This window comes from Penaeus monodon, chromosome 33 (genome assembly GCF_015228065.2).
Source record: "Penaeus monodon isolate SGIC_2016 chromosome 33, NSTDA_Pmon_1, whole genome shotgun sequence".
In the NCBI taxonomy this organism is placed as follows: Eukaryota; Metazoa; Arthropoda; class Malacostraca; order Decapoda; family Penaeidae; genus Penaeus; species Penaeus monodon.
This window is the reverse complement of record NC_051418.1, coordinates 21,560,226-21,560,589: the sequence shown is the minus strand read 5'-3', so window position 1 is coordinate 21,560,589 and position 364 is coordinate 21,560,226. Positions and strand designations below refer to the sequence as shown.

Below are 364 nucleotides of genomic sequence, written 5' to 3'. Positions count from 1 at the left end.
CCACCCGAACCCACTCATAGCACCCCCCCCCTCCCCCTCGCAGCCCCCGAGAGCGTGGGCAAGATCACGGCCGAGGTCCTGTCGCCCGAGGAGATCGACGTGAGTTTCGAGTCCGAGGCCGACCAGGTGTACGAGATCCACTGGCAGGGCGAGGCGTCGAGCGCGGGGCCCCTGCGCTTCCACGTCAACAGCACGGGGAGATTCCAGAAGAAGATCACCAAGCTGAGTCCCAACACGAAGTACGAGGTAGGCATGGCGGGTCTGCCTTCGGTCTTGCGTTTTTTTTTAGGGGTGGGTGGCTTTTTTGTCTTCCATTTTCATTTTTCAAAGGGGTTGTGATGTGTGCTTTTTCTTCTGGGGAAAA

The 364-nt window shown here is 58.8% G+C and overlaps 1 protein-coding gene across 1 annotated transcript in view; it reads left to right on the top strand.

Annotated features, from left to right (window-relative positions):
* The window catches only part of LOC119594304 (proto-oncogene tyrosine-protein kinase ROS-like), a gene marked incomplete in the record, with an annotated part of 29,713 nt that overhangs the window by 22,283 nt on the left and 7,066 nt on the right, over positions 1-364 (top strand). Inside the window, 1 exon segment of the mRNA XM_037943363.1 lies at positions 44-246. Coding sequence (XP_037799291.1) covers positions 44-246 — 203 coding nt within the window.